The sequence below is a fragment of the Leptopilina heterotoma genome, unplaced genomic scaffold (assembly GCF_015476425.1).
Source record: "Leptopilina heterotoma isolate Lh14 unplaced genomic scaffold, ASM1547642v1 Lhet_6, whole genome shotgun sequence".
Lineage (NCBI taxonomy): Eukaryota > Metazoa > Arthropoda > Insecta > Hymenoptera > Figitidae > Leptopilina > Leptopilina heterotoma.
In genome coordinates, this window is record NW_025111137.1 from 228,107 (window position 1) to 245,927 (window position 17,821).

The 17,821-nt window shown below is 38.0% G+C and overlaps 1 protein-coding gene across 4 annotated transcripts in view; it reads right to left on the minus strand.

Moving 5' to 3' along the window:
- LOC122509106 overlaps positions 1 to 17,821 on the minus strand; it is an 83,501-nt gene that overhangs the window by 14,033 nt on the left and 51,647 nt on the right. For all 4 annotated transcript variants that reach the window (XM_043622890.1, XM_043622889.1, XM_043622888.1 and 1 more), the window contains exons 2-5: positions 14,063 to 14,122; positions 2,025 to 4,328; positions 861 to 1,150; positions 318 to 665 (exon numbers count right to left, since the gene is read on the minus strand). In XM_043622890.1, coding sequence (XP_043478825.1) covers positions 318 to 665; positions 861 to 1,150; positions 2,025 to 4,328; positions 14,063 to 14,122 — 3,002 coding nt within the window. The remainder of the gene's footprint in view (positions 1 to 317; positions 666 to 860; positions 1,151 to 2,024; positions 4,329 to 14,062; positions 14,123 to 17,821) is intronic.

The window sequence follows — 17,821 nt, forward strand, 5'->3', positions numbered from 1 at the left end:
AAGGTCATCACCTACTTATTCTCGAAGATACGAGAGCCTTTCGCTTATAGAACGATAGCAATAGGGGAGAAGAGGCAAAATGGGGGTTTTCAGTTCGTGAATCTTTCAAATGTTCTATATACGAACAGTTTAATTGAATTCGTTTGAAAAACTTTTCCTAATTTAATATTCATTTTATTCTCGAAAATTAATTAAATTGAAAATTATTAAATTCCTTAATATAAGGAAGAAATAATATGCGTGTAATTTAATTGTTCTTAAAGGGAATTGGCTTCTTTTCCTCCCAGATATTCAAAATTACTGATTAGGAAACGTACCTGAGTGACAGTATCACTTGTCGATTGAATTCTCGTTCTACCATCTTCAGTAATTGTCTTTTCTAGGACTCGGGTGCTCAAATAAGTGTTTGTTTCCGGCCTTGGCGCCTCCGAGGGTTCTAGTATCATATCTAAGTAGTATTTAGGAGCAGTAACTGTATTCGTAATAACTCTTACGCTACTCTCTAGAGCATTTTTCTCATCTGGATGATCCGTATTTAGTGTCAGATACGTATAGGTCGTTTTAAAAACTTCAGTTTCTAAAGTAGGTGAAGCCTCTAATGTATAAGCAGCAGCTTCGGAGGCTGGCTTCCGGTGACGTTCCTCCGTAGCCGTATTAGCAACAACCTGCAAATTAAGTTGTCATAAATCATATTAAATTTAATTTCATCACCATTAAATCGAGTTGTCAAATTTTATTAATTAAGTTTAATATCACAAAAATGTTTTATATTTATTTATATTTTTATTTATGACTAAGTTTTAAATTACATTCCAAACGATAAAGTTCTAAAGGATAGGAAAAAGGTCTTTGAAATTTACCTGCTGATCAGTAGAGACGATTGTGACACCGTCTTTTGTGATTGTACTCAGATACGTAAAGGTCGTTGTGCAAGTTTTGGTAACAAACTCATTTGGCTTTTCTTGTGGAAGAAGCATGACAACAGCATCTGATAATGTTAAAGTTGGCTGAGAATTTGAATTCTCCCACCTTAAAGCAGGAGTTGGACCCGCAACGATGACCTCGACACCATTCGACATAACTCTTGTCGCGAGATTAAATTTTCGTCCTTCCCCTTCAGAACCACCATCATCTTCCTTTCCGGTGTATTCTGTCGTTCATTTTTAATTTACGATCAAAATCACAATAAAAATTTTTATGTATGGTAATATTATATTCACTAAGAGATAATGGCGAAAAAAATTTTTAATTATTCCTAATTGCAATTTTATAATCTACCCACCTTATTCTGTTAATCTGCTAATTAAAAATTTAAAACAAAAATAAAAAACTTAAAGTGAAAAGATTTTATTTTTGATTATACTTGATTCATCAGAAAGAATTAGATTAGATTTTTTATAGTAATTCTGAAATATCAGAAAAAGTATATATACAACGGTTTGCCTTTTGTATGTACAATTTATACACAGTTTTACAATTTTTTTTTTAATAATTAAGGGCATTTTCTAACAGTAACGGATATTCTTATTTCGTTCAAATCTTGAATATCCGTTACTCTAAAATTAAAGGGGAAAATAGGAGATCGAAAGTTTCCAAAGTTGCAAATTTGAATGAAATTGTCTTCTCGACAATATGTACAAAAGAACAGAAGTGTTTCATAAAATAAGTTTATGTACAGAAAATAAAAATAGAAATATAGAAGAGAAGAGGAATAGAAAAAGCTTAGGTTGTAAATAACTTTTACAATTTACAATTTTGGAAACTGTCAATTTCACCATTTTTATTAGACAATTCTAATCGATCAGGAAAAATTAAGAAGCAATAATTTATTGTCTTAATCATTTAAATACTTTTTTGGTAGCAAAATAACTTTGCAAAAAATGATTGAGATCGTTGATGAGAGAACATTTTATTGAACATTGATTCAATAAAATGTTCCAATTCCAGTGATTGACAAAAACTTAAATTGATGAATCATAATCTGTGATGTTATTTTGCTGACTCAGGACTTGAAATGTACTCACCAGTAACAATTTCTGGATTATTATCTGATGGCGCGAGGCTCGATGTCAATTCCGCGGTGGGTGTCACTGTCACTGTAATGGGAACTGTCAGTGTCAATGTCGTTACTCTGGGTCTTACTGTCGTCGATGAAGTCACCTCAGTCTCGAGTCCGTTCAATTTTGTAACAACATAAGTGTATGTTCTCAATCTCGTCGATGTCACAATTGTCTCGGTGTAATAGACACTTGTTTTCAATGCAGGTGTTGGAATTACTGAACCCGAATGATCAGATGTTGGTGAAACTGAATCGAAAAGTGGCTTTGATGGTAGAATTTCGGGAAAATCAGGACGTGATAGAGATAGATATAAATCATCAGCTAGACCGGCTTCGATATCTTCGGGAGTTGGTGATGTGAATGTTGTTGTCACTTGGGCAATTGAACGCGATTTTTCGTGACTGGAAATTATTGTTTGACTACTTTCGAGAATGTATTCAGTGTCGAGTGGAATGACACTTGGTATGTCGGCATCATCAAAGTCGGTGAAGTAGCCGGTTTCGGTTTGTGGTGATGGATCTACTGATGGGGTTGATGGTTCTTCTTGTTGAACGAAAGTTTCTAGGGGTTTGACTGTTAGGGAGTCTTCAGTGGTTTTGGGAGTGGAAGAAGTGTCGGCAATTACTTTCGGTTGTGGACTTGATGGTTCGATGTCTGTTGATGTTGGTTGGTCGGTAACTTCAGGAAGATCTTTGATAGAAGCACTTGTTTGCTCAGTGGTTGTTGATTCAGTTGTTTCCAGTGGAGTGGATTCAGTTTCGGATTTTGAATCATCAATTTGGGTGGATTCTGTTCTGACCTCTGATTGAACGTCTTTTGAGGAATTTTCAGTAACTTCACTGGTTGTTGGTGGTGGTTCACTGGTTGTTGGATACAAATTTTCTTCAGGTGTTGGTGTTGTAGTTGGTGCTGTTGTTGTAGGTGGTGATTCTGTTGCTTCATCTACTTTTGTAGTATACCTATCAGTAGCTGTATCAGTTGTACCATAATAAGTCTTAGATATACTTCCATCTTCAGTTACAACATGATCTGTTTCTACAACACCAGCTCCAGTACTTTTGTCTTTATCAATGGCAATTTTGGTATCCTCTTTAGCATCAGCCTTTTCTGATGTCTTTCTATCCTGACTGGTAGAATTTTCTTCTCTTTCATTCTTTCCAGCATTATCCCTATCCTTATCATCATCCATCATTTTTGAATGATCGGTTTGCTTATTAGAATTTTCAGAAACAGTCCTAGTATCATCATTAGGCTCATCCTTAGAGAAAGCTTTATTGGGAACATCTGCAATTTTAGTACGATCATCCCTAGCACCAACATCACTATCATTATCATCATCATCAACGTCACCATCATAACCTTCATCATCATCATCATCATCATCATCATCTTGGAAAACCGGAAAGAAAAAATTATCGGTAATTATAATCGGTTTATCAGAGTCTTCAATTTTGGAAATTTCTGGAATATCCTTATTGATTAATGGTTTGTTTTCAATTATATTCGGAGTGTCATGAAGTTTAGGTGTGAAATGACGAAGTTCGTCAATTGGGGTTTCATCTTCTTCATCAGAATACTCTTCCTCCTCATCATCCTCAGACGGTATGGTAAAGAATCCAGTGGTGATGATAGCTAATGTTGGTGACGGTTGTGGTATTGGTCGTACAGATACGAGTTTCTTCCGGGTCACCCTTTCACGCTGGAATACCGACGCGGTAGCGGGTGAAATTTTCCTCCTTCTAGTAATCGTCACCTTGTGTCTTCCAAATTCGGAGGGTTGAAATTCCTTCCGCTTCTCTAAATCGTCAAATTGTTCATCAAAATCAGATGGACGATAATTATCATGTGTTCCATAGTCGGAATTCTGTCTAACGTTCTCATACGATTGGTAGTCCACATTTGTCAGTTCATTAGCATAACCGGGAGTGTGGGCAGGTCCGCGTGGACGAACCCGAGTGACGACAATTCTTCTAGGTGAGTGTGAACTGACTTCAAGTGGTGCAACACTCCTCGTGTAGGGGGCAATCGGTCTTCGTCTCACGACAGTTCTCGCAAATTGTTTTCCATTTCTGCTTCGCACAACAGGAACCCTGATACGTACACGTTTTCGTTGTCTCTCGTCTGTCAATTTTTCATAATCATCAGAATCCTGTACTCTCACACCAAAAGAATTAGTCGGATCGTTGGGGAGTTTTTTATCTTGCGCGAAGCTGTTCTCTTGATAGCGATTGTACTTCTCTCTATCATCCAGTTCATATTGATAATCACCTGAAACGGTCTGGTATTAAACCATTTTCTTCTTGATCGACAGATGAAAATTGTCAGAGTCTGTCATAATTTTCTCAAATAAGGCACCTTTTTAATTTTTATCGTAGACTTAAAAATTTAGATAGTGTCTGAGAGCTTGTAGTGTTGGCGCGCGTGCGGCGGTGGTAATAATATTGGTTACAATATCCCAAGATTGTTAGCGTGGAACGTGGGATTTTTGACAATGAAAAGGAAATCGGGAAAAACGAAGAGACTCAAGAGAGAGTGAGTGAAAGAGTGAGAGAAAGAGTAAAGAGAGATAGAACTTATAAGAAAGGAGCTATACGAATCATCTACTGAAACTTAATTGTAAAAATTATTTGGGAATGAAACATTGATGTTCACGGGATTTAGTGAACTCTATGCTGTTCTTATCTCTCTTCGTTAAGAAATCTTCCAGTGAATATTTCAAATTCTACTTTTTAAAAACTTTGGCGTTTATTAGATTATTTTAAATAGTTAACGCCCATATTCTAAATTAGAAATCATTCGCATTTTACGGCGAATGATCGCTTAGAGGAAATAATTAATTGTACAAAAGTTGATCAACAATGATTGAGCGAGGATAAGTTTATGATGAATTTGAGGATGAAAAGGAAAATGTAAATGTATGGCTAAGGATGATGGGTTTTAGGTGTAAATGGACGTGGAAATGTGCCGTCCGACGTCACCCACTACACTCTCGAGACTTTGAGTCGGGGCATGTGGATTTGCTGGCTCCTCGCTTCCCGACAAGATGTAACCCTCGGATTCGGAAAGTCTCTGTAGACTTGGTGGTGCTGATGGTTCTACTTGTATTTCAATGTCCCTCCTTCTTCTTGGAGTCGTTGTCTCTTCGCCAACTTTGACAGTACTGAGAACGGTGCTAAACTCTCCAGGTCGACGACCAGAAACGTACAGGGTCACTACACTTGATTCGGGAGTAGCTGGAGAGACAGTGTCCTTTTTGCCTGATTTGCTTGAGCCTTTATAGCGACGTGATTTTGTTTCCGTTTCTTCTTCTGATGAATCGTCATAATTCTCTGATTTATAATCGGCATCGACTGGTTGATTTCTTCGCTCGACCTCTCCCGGTAGTGTATTGCTCTGTGATGCAGGAGCTGCTGCAAAAAGTGGGTCCAGTAGGGGATTCGGTTGTTGTGGATTTTGAGGTTGTTGAAGAAGATATAGCAGAGAGTTTAGATTTGCTTGCGGGATCGCGGCTGTTGGTGTTACTACAACCGTGTCTGTTATGAATTCTGTTGCTGTGACGACATCAGAGGAAGATTCAACTAGCGTGGTCAAAATTTCCTTCCCTCGGAATGTTAAGGGAATGATTGTACTTTGTAGTTTTGTAATGGTTGTCACGTAAGTCGTGGTGCGCGTGTCAAACCGTGTGGTTGGAGTTGCAGGTGTTGTCATGCCACCCAGCAATGGATTTTGTTGACCCAATTGACCCAGAAGTAATTGCGACAGTAAAATATTTGCCAAGGGGGAATTTGCACCGGGAAGGGAAGGTTGAACGGTAGAAATGATGTTTTCTACTGAATAAATGGTGGAGGGTATGATTACGGACTGTGATGCCCTACGACCTCCTAAAGTTGTTAGAGTATAGGACACTCTGGTTGTTGGCTTTTCGTGCAATAAGAAGCGGGTGACTTCAACTTGACCCTGTGCATTGGTTCCAGTGTTTTGGGAGTTTATGACAACTAACGGATTGCCGTCACCACTAAGAACTGTGCTGTATGATTCCGGGGCTAAAATCTGTGTACTTGGCTGGGCAGTAATGATGTTTCGTTTCTCGGTTATTCCATTAGTTACATATGGAATGGTCACGTCCACAGGCACGTAGTGAGTAACAGTGATGGTTCCGTCAGTCTCCGGATAGACGAATCCAGCTTCTCTGAAATCCTCATGTGGTCCTCCTCTGGACCTAGAGGGCAATCGTCTATTGCTATTTCTTCCTGAATTCCGTGATGATGATCTTGAACTGGAAAGTCTTCTTGATGAATCCCTACTGCTTCCTCTCAACCTGGAACTAGTTCTTGGTCTGGTGTCTACTCTACGAGTTCCTGTTGTCGTCGGTCTTTTATAACTAGATCTAGTTGTACCTGTATCTTTCTCCCTTAAGGTGAATTGTCTAGAAAGTCCTGATACCGGTGAGGGTTTTACTCGGGGTGATGTTCCCCGATTAGCAGTTGGCTTTGTTCGAGAACGGAGATTGTTCACTTCAGAAGAATCAGAATTGTCAGTGTTTCCAATCGCTTTTTTTCCAGTTGTACTACTGGGTCTTGGAGCATTTAATGATCTACCACGACTTGCATATTTGGCGTTGTATTTGGAATTGCTCTTAGAGAAGTCTTCGTCACTTGAGGCTACATCAGAATCAATTTTGTCTTCCAGATAACTAGAGGATTGTGATGAAGGTTTTCGTGCTCGATTACTGTATGCTCTTAACTGACTCGCTTGTCGTCGGACTCTTCTTCTGCCGTAGCCGAAAGGTCTAATTTGAACAGATTGTTTGAATGACTTTCCTGTTCTGGAAGAATTACGAGCTGGTGCTGTTTCTTCATGTTCTGATCCTTCGTAATCGTTGTCTGCTATTTCTTCGACTGGGACATCTTCTAAATGTGGGGTATGTTCACCTTCAGGTGTTTCAATTACGCTTTCGGTGACTTCCTCAGTTGGTTCGGGTTTTTTGCCGAAAAGTCCTCTTGGAGGAAAAAGACCAGTTTGTCCTTGTCTTGGTCTCGTGGGTGGTAGAGGAGTTGTAGGTCTAACGTTCGCCCTTGCACGACTTACTACACCATTTTGTCGAGTGAGATTGTTAGGTCTTCTTGGAGCAGCTGGTGTTGTAGATCGAGGTGTGGTTGTTCCTCTAGGTGTCACGTTACCTAAAAGCGGTCTGCTACGGAATCTAAGTAAAGGATTTGTCGATCTTCTTGGTGATTCGGTAGTGGTTTGCAAAGTTGTTAATTCCTCATCTACAATAGTGTACGGAGTTTCCTCAGTCACCAAAGTTGTAGCAGTGAATTCATTCGCATTATCTTCCTGATCATCTTGACGAACCGTAGGCGTTACTTTGGCTATTGTCGAAGATGGTCGAATTCCAGGTCGATATCTGCTGGAGGCTCCCGGGAAGACGGAACTCGATGCTATTCTAGATGCTGGTCTGGCTGAAGAGCCTCGTATCGAAGACGGTCCTCTTCGATTCACAGAAAATGACGACGAAGGAGTTATTCTCGACTGAGCTCTACCACGTGTACTTCCTGCAGGAACACCCGAACTGGCCAATGAACTAGTTGGTGAAATTCTTCTGCCAGCAAATCTTCTCGAATTTGATGGAGACAAAGTAGATGAATAAGGACCAATTGGTGAAGTTACTCTCACCCTGGAGGACGCATAACGGTTTCCTTTACCTGCCAATGTTGCTGTGACAGTAGGTGTTACATCAGTTCTTGTAATTGTTGTAGCTCCTTGAGCATTTTTACGTTTTGGATTAAAAGTAGGTCTGTTCCTTGAAGCAAATGGTCGAATAACAGGAGTGAATGTTCTTTTTCTGCTCGAGAACGTTAATCGGGATTTTTTAGTGTTCTTCTGTCCATCCTCGTCCTCCTCATCATCTTCTCCCTCTTCGCCTTCTTCCTCTCCTTCTTGATTATCGTCTTCGTTGTTAGAAGTCGGATCCTCTGACAAAGATGACTGAATAGCAGCCGGTGATGGTGAAATATCAGGAATTCCTGTTGCGTGATTAGCTTTGAAAGTCGCAGTAGGTGCCAAATTAAGACCAGCAGTTGGACTTGTTAGATAACTGGATGTACTTTCAATAATCTGAGCGTATCTACCCTCAATGCTCGTACCAATGACTTTCGATTCATAAAACACGGATGTACCATTAGCTACAATATTTCCTTGAATAAGCCTCACTAAACCAGTCCGGTGTCCATGAACTGGAGAATGGGTTGCTAATTTACCTTCATCAATCTTCGTACTAGAAGTACTCTCAATCACCTTAGCATAAAGACCATCAATTAGTGTTCCAATTAGTTTCGTGGTGAAGAAAACGGTTGATACTTTATCCGCATCAACAATGCTACCTTTGTTGAGCGAAAGAACTCCAGTGGGTAGAACAGGGGTTGCAGTTGCAGAATTAGTTTCCAATTTAGTAGAACTTTTTTCGACCTGTGCGTATAAACCATCGATGTACGTGCCATATACGTCGGTTAGATAATGAGTTGTAGTTCCATCTTCTACCTGACTTGATCTAACTGTTGACAATAATCCGGTCTTGGATACCTGGCTAACTTTCGAAGGAGCAATTTCGTTTAGGGCCTTTTCACTTGTTCCGAGAACTTGAACGGTTGGTATGGCACCTCCAATCGCTCGACCAGTGGCAACATTTGCAGCATCTTCGGGATAGTAAACACTGGTAACGGTTTCTAATCTGCTATTCAGAACAGTAGATTCACCCACATAGGAGGTGGTAAAATAGGTGTAGGTCGTGTAAAATGTTGTCGGATCTAAAGCAACCGATGAGGCCAGTGGTTCTACCGAACTTGCACTATCTTTACCTTTCTCAATTCCGTTCCAAGTATTGTCTAATTTCAGTTTACTGGTTTTCTCCGAAAAGACTGGGACAAATGATCCTACTTCATTATCAGCCGTAACTTTTTCGTTGTCAATATTTTGATAAGCGGGAGAATCAGAAATATCCGGTCTGTATGTCATGACCGAACCGAGTGCAACGGTTGGTGTTGGGGCAACTCCTGGTTCTACGATATTGCTAACAGTTTCCTCGCGACTAGTGGTGATTGTGTCTCCACCTTTGTAGAAAGTCGTCCAGTAGGTGAAGGTTGTGAAATAAGTGACTGGCACTGTGCTACTCTCGGCGGGAAGTACAAGTGTTGGTTTTATAGTCTCGGTGACGACATTTGTGACAGTTTCCAATCGACTGGCGACAGTAGATTCGTCACCCTTGTACATGGTCGTAAAGTATGTGAAAGTGGTGTAACTTGTCTGTAACAAAAGAGTCGGAACTGGTTCAACTTCGTGGTGATTTGATTCCGAAAGTTCCTGATCCTCTGGGACGATGTTTCTTCTTTCAGCCACGTCCAAGAAAGTACCACCTCCGGAACTAGAGGATGATACCACGTCTGTTATCATAGATCCCAATACTTCGCCATCCACAGGTGAATTTGGCTTCACATGCATTTGTTCCGTGGTTGTTCTAATCTCGAACGTGGTGGGAATATCCGTATCCAAATCGGTTACTCCTTCAGTGGTGAGATAATCGATACTGGTTTTTGTAGTGACATTCTCTTCTTCAATTTTTAACTTTTGAACAGCTTCCTCTTTTTTAGGTGAATGGTTTTTTTCCTTTTCGACTGCGTCCTCCTGAGACTTCTTGGCTATCTTCAAAGCTTCTTCTTGAGATTTTTGGCGTTTTAGTGCTTCCAAGTAGGCTACGATTTCAGGAGGTGGGACCGGTTTTGCACTCGATGGGGCGACTTGAACAGACGTCGGTTGTATCTTCTCGGTCACGACGTTTGTGAATACTTCGGTTCTGGTCTCGATCTCGGTTTCATCTTCTACAAAAATGGTTGTGAAGTAGGTATAGGTGGTATAGTAGGTTTTCTCGACTTCTTCGTAGGATTTTGTGCTGGCTGCTGCAACCTCACTGGGTTCTAGTTGGGATAGAATATCATTGGGAGTTGTCACATCATCCATTACGGTGGTAAGCGTATCCTCTGAATCTGTGGTTGAAATAGGATTTTCGGTAGTGATTCTATTTAGTTTCACAGCTTTGGTTGATAAAGGTTGACCTGCGACCCGAGTAGGGGCTATGAAAATAGACTCGGAATCGTCAAACAAACCGCTGATGTCGACAGAAGCTCCGTTTGGACCCAAAGTTTGGGTGATTATGTTCGTTTCAACGACTTCGCGACTAGAGACACTTGAGGTACTCTCCTGGAAGAAGGTGGTCAAATAAGTGTAAGTGGTATACAGGGTTTTGAATATCAACTCTATTTCTTGGTCCTCCTGCTTCTGGATGGATGAGTTTTCCAGGATTTTCGTAATGGAAGTTGCCGAAGTTGCTCCTACTTGAGTAGCGGTTGGTTGGATCAGTTCGGTCAAGTACGTGACTTCTGATGACACGGCCTCTCGAGTCTTCACAGAGGTGGTTGTTTGATCATTCTTTCCGGGAATGAAGAAGGTCGTGAAAAATGTGAAGGTCTTGAAGATTGTTGAGGGAAGCAATCTGGTAGTCAGTGAGACTTTTTCATTCGCAGCTTTGGTGGTTAGATTCTTCCCCAAGTTTAGTTGATTCCGTTCGGCTCCGTGCTTGATACTCCTGCCCTGGGGGTCTAGGGGGACAATAGCATTCGCAGTGTCGTCATCCGTTGATGCAGGTGTAGTAGTCACAGGTTTTGCGGGTCGTAATTTTGGTCTTAGTCTCGCAGAACCCCTTAGTCGGAACCTGTGAGTTGTGGGTACGTTTTCGGTGGTTTCTTGAACGAAAGTTGTCAAGCCGTCCTCGGTGGTTGAAGCATATTCCTCAGTGTCGGTCTCGGTTGTCGCAAAGTGGGTGGTGCTCTCATCGAATCCAGCACTGGATTCATCAGGGAAATAGTAGACATTAGAAGAGGTGTGCACAATCTGAGCATAGTTTGTTCCGACATATGTTCCGTAAATAGAACTCTTGTAGTGAGTTGTGGTTCCATCGAGGGAAGTCGTGGAGTCGATGACTTTTATCAGTCCGGTCGGTTTTAGGGAATTGGTTTGGAAGTCAAGTAGAAGGGGAGATGTCGGTTCGATGAGACCCGAGTCCGAATCACCGACGACACTGGGTTGTAAAGTAAAGATGTCCTCATTACTCTTGGCGCCTAGGTTTCTAGGCGGAAATCCCTGAGGACGATTCCTATTCTGGGTCAATTCCGTCTTCCTCTGACCAAGGACGTTCGTAGGTCGGATTTTCAGGACCGCGATTCCATCATCTGGTCTCAGGGTAGCGTCACCCTTGATTGTCGTCGCGGGTCGTCCAACCGGAGCCGGAGCAGTACTCGGTGAGAAAACAATGACAGTGTCACCGACAGTTGTCGTGAAATCCGCAAAACCGTGATATGTCACTGTCGACAATGATTTGGGATCGGGTTTTTTCGCTGACACCTTTGGTGGTGTTTTGAAAATCTTAGGCGCTCTAGGACGGAAATTCTTTTGTTGATCATCGTCAATATTCTCGGAAGCAATTCTTGAGACGTATTCCTGCTTGACAGTGTACGTCGGAAGATCATCAGCTGGACGAACTTTGGCGGGTTTGAAAATTTGCGAATCCTCACTTAAATCATGTCTTCCTAAAACATCGTTCTCACTGAGATTATTTTTCTCCTCCGTTTTTCCTTCGGATACCGAATGACTCGCGGATGTCTCCAACCTCTCAATCACACTGATCGGGGCATTTTCCAACGATACTTTAAGATCTTCCTGTGGTGATCTTGAAGGATAAACCAAATATGCACTCGAGGGGTCTGGATTTGGTTCTCTATCGTAAAAAATTCTGCTCGAAGTTGACAAAATTCTTGCGTAAAGACGACCATTGTCGAGAGTCGTGCCAAGCACCTGTGTTGCATACTCAGTGCTAGCACCATCTTGCACAAAAGTTCTTGCCGTTTTGGTTAGAAGACCTACGGGGGGAATCGATTTTCCAGGTCGGGCGGGAACTAACAAAACAGTTGTCACTCCTTGTTTTTGAAAAAGAAATAAAAAATACCAAAAAAAAACAATGTGTAAAAAAAATTTGTGTCGCAATTGTAAAAAAATGGAATAAAGTTTTTTTTCAGATTTATACATATTTGGGAATATAATTTATCAGTCAGTGTCACAGTCATGTTTTAGAAATTGTTTTCAATGGTTAATGAGAGTATTACCGTAATTGTCGATAGATATTTACAGATTTTGAAAATTAGCGTATGTCGTTGGAGAGACGGAGTGGCGGACGGACGTTGGAGGCAGACGGCATCCAGTTGTTGTGAAGAAGTTGAAGGCGAGGAGCAGACGGGAACAGTAACAGAAACAGAAAAAAAGAGAGAGACGTCTTAGTAGACGAGCTTTCTATACATTTTTTTGAAGCTTTAAAATCCCTGTGCCGCGAAACCCTGCCTCAGATGCGTAAATGATTCATTGCATTATTCATTCATCAAAACCTTATTAGTTGAGAGAGTATTTTTTTGTTTTGCAGGCAATAGCATAAAATAGTGCAATAAATGTACAGGCAAGAGAGAGAAAGAGAAAGACAGTAAAGAGACAGGTGAATAAACTCCTACTGCTGAATTATCTTTACCACCTTTTTTTTCTTGTCGTAAAATGTTTTTAAGACTCACTTTTATTATTCTATTAATTTCGACTCAATTATTTCCCTTTTTTCCAGTCGCTACAATTTGAATTTATGAAATTGATTTATTTTTCCCCTTGAGCAATTTTCAATTTTTTAATTTTCAAAAATTTACCATAAATTTGTTAACATATTAATTATTTTAACATTTCTCATTATTTACAAGAGTAAAATTTCTTAAAATAACTTAATTGTTGAAAATATTCAGCAGAAGGAAACTATTTAGAAATGAATTCACTTTATAGTTGGAAATAACCTTTTCGAGTACTGGTGTTAAATTCAAAATTCGAAATGGAAATGAAAAAATTGAAGACACAGTAATTTATACGAGATGATAGTAATTTAATTTTTAAATACAATATGTACAAGTTTATACAACTTTTTAACGTTCCTCTCTCACTTCCGCGTTGAAAATATTCGAGATTGTTGATATCTATAATAATAAATGAAAAGTAAAGCGATCAAGAGGCAAGGCCACAGGAGAGACGGATATCCGGCTTTCGGACATAGAAAAAAAAATTGGCAAAAGAGAAGTTTCATCAAAAATTTATTACACGCCGCACATCGCGTCAACACATTAAAGTATTTTTTTAAAATTAGAATTTCAAAAGAATTGGCAAACCGATTGGAAATAAAACCAAAAAATTATATACAAACATATGTGTGATATTTGCAACGAACTCAGAAATCTTAAAAGAATATTTTTCATTCATTGAATTTTAAAGAAGAAAAAAAATTATCGAATCTTTGTGAAAACTCTTTTTTTGAAAGTGGAACTTTCAATTTTTTTTTACAAGTATTGTGTAAACACGAAACTGTTACATTGCTCGCCGCAAGGTAAGAAAGTTTTTTTTGACCACGTCTTTAGCGACCCAAGATTTCTGCGTACGTTGCATTGATAAATTGAAATTGATAGGGAAATATTGAGAGAAATCAAGTGCATGAAAAAAAATTTGAATTAAAATTACAATTTGTTATTTTTTAAATGCGAATTTGATGAAAATAATGAAAAAAAAGTATTAGAGTATTACAGTATGTTTATGAAATGTTACAATATTTTTTTAATGAGAGAAAAGGAGAAAGAAGTGTGAAAAATTGAAGAAACAAAAATGAAAATTGTGCTCACGAAAAAATAGATTATATATACAAAAGACTAATTTGACATGCTGCAATTGTTAAGTTCGAGCACAATTTTATTTTTTTAAATCTTTTTTTTCAAGTGTGAATGTGTATTCGTGATAGTGGCGTTAAAGAAAATTGTAATCGCGTCAATTATAGCGTGCAAAGGTGAACACGCTGAAAAGCCATTATAATTTTCGTCGCTTACCGTCCAAATCCCTTTCTATTCTTGCAGGTCTGATTCTTTCGGTGTTTATGCTACTAGCATCTGTAAACAAAAAGAGGAAATTTTTATTTTAAAAAATTGTCAATTTCAATCGAAAGAAAAAAAAGCAAACGTGTCTTAATCTAAGTTAAAAAAAACAAAAGTTTTTTCAGGTTAAATAAACTATCCGTTCATTAACTTCCTGCTTTCACGCGGAATATGAATATAAATGCTAATGGTTTTACCTCAAAAAAAAATAAATATATGTGCATAAATAATTAATCCCTGGCCTAAAATTTTCATTCTCAGCCAAATTTCTAAAAAAAATATATTTTCATCAAAATTCTCCAAATTTACAATATTGGAGAAACAAAAAATTCCTTTTGAAAAAAAATTGGGATACTTTTTTTTAAAGTGGTTTTGCTATTTTGTTATTTTTCTAGTAAAATACATGAAGTAGACAATTCGTAATCAGAAACCGGAACAGTAACGTTTGTTTTTGTTTTCATAACTCCGTTATTGCCGCGCGGACTTAATATTACTTCTAGGTTTTGAACTACGTTAAATATTTAAAAATAAATATTCATTATTATTTCAAACAGGAAATACATAATAGAAAATAAAAGTAAAATAGAAAATAAAATTGTTTAAAATTTAATAATTTTGTAATTTATTAGTCATTGAATTGTAATTTGTAAAATTTTCCAATTCGCCGGAAGATTAATTTAATTCAAGAGAAAGAAAACAATTGTTATGAATCATCGTTTTCTTTTTAAGTCCAGACAAGTGTTTGAAAAAAATTATTTATTACAATAGCTTAGAATTTTGCTTAGAAAGCTTTTGTTTGTGACTCATTTTTTGGAAGATTTATGAAATATTTTTCCAGATCTGTTTGATTATGTTCAGTTGAAAAATTAGCAACGCCTGAACGGAAAAACGTCGCACTTTATCTGTTTCTAAACACTAATCTTTAGTATTTAACTAAAAGTTTATAATTAAATTAGCTCAGAACTTTACCTGAATACACTGTAAAAAATTTAGGGAGTTAACGGACTCGGGAGTTGGGAGTTAAATTTTTAGAGTTAAAAATCAACTCCAAAAGAGAGTTAATTTCTAACTCCCTTCATTCAACACCCGCGCGAGTTATTTTTTTCATGGGGAGTTAGCATTTGGGTGTTAAATTTTAACTCTCGATATTTAACTCCCCTGGCATTAACTCCCCAATGGGTGCGACTTTTATAGACCCCCCGGGGGAGTTAAAATTTAACTCCCTTTTTTTACAGTGTAGTTTTTACATTACATAAAGACCCTAAAGTCTGTCTTACATTTTTTGGAAATTTTGTTTTATTAAAATATTATTTAATTTCTAATAAGCAAATCGATCTAAATTCTTAAAAAATGTTGCTCCATTAATTAAGGAAAATTTTTTTTCCTCACCAGGGGAACAATTAGATGTCGGAAAAGGATTCGGAGTGGGAGGGAGAATTGTCTGGCGCAAGTGCCTTTAGTGGAAATGAGAAAAGGAGAATCTCACAGGCCACATTGGAAGATGTCGTCCAGAGGCCGCGACTTACAGTTATCTGACCGACTCCTTTGCTTTTGCACAAGTCTCGACTGTGGGACTCTTTTTAGCGGGCACTTGAGCGCACATATGGACACACAAAGAAATTACCTTAAAGGTGTCTCCGTACATGATTTTCTTTCGTCATGTAACGTGTGCGCGCACTCCACAACGCCTTCCATTCTGATTGATTCAAAGTTAGCAACGGGACGACGAGCAAGAGGAAGAGAGAGAAGGAAAATTTGCTGGAATTGTAGACGTCCTCAATGGAATTATATAGTGGCAAACAAGTCGCGTCCGGTGACCTGTCCTGCTCTACTCTAGTACTAGCATCACACACACTCTGCAAATAACACTCCATAATCTGACCTTGAATGTGATTCCATCATTGATCAGACGTAAAGGTGACGAGACGAGGTTAACGGAGCAAAAAAAACTATAAGATCTCCTCCGGTTACTCAACTATGTCACTGAGGCAAATGATAATGACTCAGCTGACAAGGCACATCAACGGAAAGTGTGACGGATTTTTTATTTTTTCACTGTTTATAAACTTTCCACGTCTGGGGAACTGTTAATTCCGTTTTTCGACCTGAATGGCAAAAAAAATTTATTTAAATTAATTCTTTGGTTTACAACTATTTGTGTCAGTATTTTCGCTACCCTCCAGATTTAATTTCAACTAATCTATAAAACTGTCGCAAGCTTGCACTGCAAGTTTCCTTAAAACTAAACAATTGGAGTGTAATACCAATGGAGTGCAATAACACTCCATTAGGGAGGAAATATTTAAAACTATTTAAAAAATACCGGTAAATTATTTTATATTAATTTACCGCGCCTCCGCCTCTTTATTGTTATATCAATATTACGAAATCATTTTTAGAAAGCGAAACAAATGATTTATGAATAAATGAGTATGACAACGGGAATATTACGAAATACATTTTATTTTCTCATGGTCCTAAACAATTGCGAGCATTGGCCGCCTATTGAGATGATGTACAAAAGAATAACAACATATAATGGAATACATACATGTAATAAGGAAGTTTAGCCTATTACATCAAAAAGAAATTTTTATTTAAAGTCATTCGTGATCTTGAAAACACGCGACAACGTGATTTTTTTTTCATTTTAAGAATAGAGACTCCTGAAAGGCTAAATATGCGTGACGGAAGAAAGTTATATGCCAGTGTTTAAAATTATAGAGGAATTGAGAGATTCTTTCAATTTTACATGACGAGAGTAATGTATAGAAATTATCCACTCTCAGAATTATGGTAAGATGAAAAATACAAGTAATGTTATGAAATTTTTTTTCAGCAAATTAATATTTTTCTTTTTACAAAATTGCTGGAGACTATTTAATCTTTGCACAAAATTTTAAGCACAATTAACATTAAAACAAATAATTTTGAAAACTTTGTATATGAGAGTATATGAACTGTGCTATTCTGTATCATTAATACAAAAAACGACGTGAGATCCTATATAAGATCTCATGTAGAAAATTACATGGGAAATAACATACGATATCACATGGGAATTCATATAATTTTCATTCCTATGTTAAATCCTACGTAAGATACTATATTTTTGAAAACTAATAGCAGATTCGTAATCAGCAACCCCAAAAACCCCCGAGTAACAAGTTTCAAGTGATTTGGATCATTTTTTAAAAAAGTCGTCCGCCATATTGGATCTGCCATTTTGAATTTTTAATATTTTGCAAATCTGACCCCGGATTCGTATTCAGCGACCCCAGAAACCCTATTTTCAATAGCGATTATAATGTTTTGTGTATTATCCTAATTGCGGGACTGAAAGGGTTAAGTACAATTTTTGATAATGGAACATTTTATAGTTGCCCAAAAATGTTTAAACTACTTTTTATTGTTCATGCACATCATGAAAAAATAGTTGTCTATTGACAACTATTTTTTGTGTAGACTTCGAGAAAGCAATTCATAATACCATTCGCTAATGTTTCCCAACAATTTCTATAAAAGACTGTCGTTTTCATTTAAGCAAAAATTTTCTAAACTCGTCGGAAAAGCCGACGCAATTCGGGTTCAGTCCTCTAGGACTACCTTCAAATAAATATGGAGAAAAGAATTTCTTGAAAGATGGAATTAGCTCTCTCTGTGCTTGTAGTTTTAAATTATTTATAATAGGACAATCCGATTCGGAAATGAATT